At 36.1% G+C, this 2,104-nt stretch overlaps 1 protein-coding gene across 1 annotated transcript; it reads right to left on the bottom strand.

The window, feature by feature from the left end:
- Window positions 1-910: 910 nt before the first annotated feature.
- LOC105709317 (olfactory receptor 5J3-like) lies at window positions 911-1,849 on the bottom strand. The gene has a single exon (XM_012441191.2). The coding sequence runs from the start codon at window positions 1,847-1,849 to the stop codon at window positions 911-913; it is 939 nt and encodes a 312-aa protein (XP_012296614.2).
- Between the last annotated feature and the right edge of the window lie 255 nt (window positions 1,850-2,104).

Genomic DNA, 2,104 nt, shown 5'->3' with positions numbered 1-2,104 from the left:
TGATCTTATGATGATGCACTTGTACATATGATTTGAATTGAATGGAAAACAATTGGCTTCACAGATTTTTCCTGCCTAGAATGACTCTTCTGGGAATGTTTTTGTCTAATGTATTAAAAAGGATTCTGGAAGATCTGTAAAGGAAAGAGAAAAACTAATTTGGTTATTAATGACATCCTAATGAGTTTGGAGTCACCTTTTCTAAATAGGAAGGGAAAGTCATCAGGGTAGCTTTCTCTGAGTATTAGTGAGCCTTCCAAGTGAAGTGATAATAAAACTATAATATTCTGTCCAGTGTGATTTCACATGTAGTAGTAGAAACATAGGCCAGGAATGGGGAAATGTGGTTTAGACTAACCATTGAAGTGGAAAGGTAACCTAGTACCATATAATTTTTTTGAGTATTTTTAATTGTATATATTTATTTTGAAGAATATCAAGCCATAAATAATGCAGGTCAATTTTTGGAATATGTATCTATTTTCCAGATAAGGAAAGTACCAATACTTTTTGCCTTGAATGTACTTTACTTATTTTCATGATCAATAGAGAGACCAAGGCAAAAATTATTTTGTAATTTATTAATTTTATCATTGTGTCTATTCGTGTATGTGTTTGAGTGTCTATATATCCATAAATATTTATTTTTACTCATATAAAGGAAGGAAAATGTAATCAACTGCCCAGAGATAACTACCTTAGATCTTAGCCTGGTTTTTAGGTTAGTTAACACAGTAACCAGTCATGTATTCTATGTCACACTTTTCTGGTCTTTTTTTACACTGTAAAACACAATGCCCCAATTGAATAAACTTTGTCTCCTGTAGGATTGAAATTTTACTAAATCTTCATAGATATCATTAGACAAACCACTGCTTGTAGTCTATTTTTTGGATGTGGAAATATGAAACTAACAAGAAAAATGTTTCATTTCTGTAGCCCTTCTCACAGCTTCTTTCACTTCCTTGTTCCTTAGGCTGTAAATCAGTGGGTTTAACATAGGAATCACCAGGGTATAAAACACAGACACCACCTTTTCTTGTTCTAAGGAATACTGGGAGCTTGGTTGAATGTAACTAAAACTTATCGATCCATAGAATAAGGTCACAGCAGTTAGGTGAGAAGCGCAGGCGGAGAAGGCTTTTTGTCTACCTGATGCTGAGCGGATCCTCAGGATAGCAGCAACAATGAAGATGTAGGAGATCATCACAGTCAAAAAAGTGAGCATGGCAATAACACCGGAGAAGATTGAAAGCAACAATTCATTCATGGATGTGTCAGAACATGAGAGCTTCAACAGTGGGGGAAGATCACAGAAGAAGTGACTGATGACATTTGGCCCACAGAAAGACAGTTTCAGCAAGCCAATTGTATGTGTCAATGAGTTGATTAAACCTCCCACACACGATCCAAATATGAGCACAATACAAACTGTTTTAGTCATAGCCACTGTATAAAGTAAAGGGTTCACAATGGCCACGTAACGGTCATAGGCCATTGTGGCCAGCAAGAAGCCCTCAGTGGTAAGGAGAGACACAAATAAAAAATACTGCACAATGCATGCAGAGAATGAGATTGTCTCCCGCTCAACAAAGAAGTTCAGCAGCATTTTAGGTGCAAAAACTGACGAATAGCAGGCATCAACAAATGACAGACAGCTAAGGAAATAATACATGAGTGTATGGAGTTTGGGAGTTATGTAGATTAGAAAGAGCATTCCCAGATTTCCCACCAGGGAAATGGTATAGATCAACAGGAACAACACGAAGAGGGCCATCTTCAGTTCAACATGACCTGTCAGTCCCAAAAGGATAAATTCAGTAACCAATGTAAAATTAACATCAGTCATGGCTTTGTGTTTCTTGACACCTGTTAATGATAAAGAGATTGGAATTAATTCAGAGTAATGATACTGCAATATCAAGACTATTTGGAATCCTTGCCTAGCCATGTGATTTGAATTAGTGACTTCTCATCTCTGATTGTCTTACCTATAAAAATCAGAATATTTCAACTACATTCTTCAGACACAGTTTATTTGCTTGTTCCATTAAAAAATGCATGAGGGAAAAGAAAAAAGTTAGGGTCTTAGCTTTAGGATGCA

Source organism: Aotus nancymaae, unplaced genomic scaffold (genome assembly GCF_030222135.1).
Source record: "Aotus nancymaae isolate 86718 unplaced genomic scaffold, 86718_ANA_hifiasm-v0.15.2.pri h1tg000059l, whole genome shotgun sequence".
NCBI lineage: Eukaryota > Metazoa > Chordata > Mammalia > Primates > Aotidae > Aotus > Aotus nancymaae.
Note: the sequence above shows the minus strand (reverse complement) of the source record. Positions and strands in the feature narration are given on the sequence as shown.

Bases quoted from the DNA above. Each gene is read 5' to 3' on its own strand.
- LOC105709317 (XM_012441191.2), bottom strand. From the start codon at position 1,849: ATGACTGATGTTAATTTTACATTGGTTACTGAATTTATCCTTTTGGGA.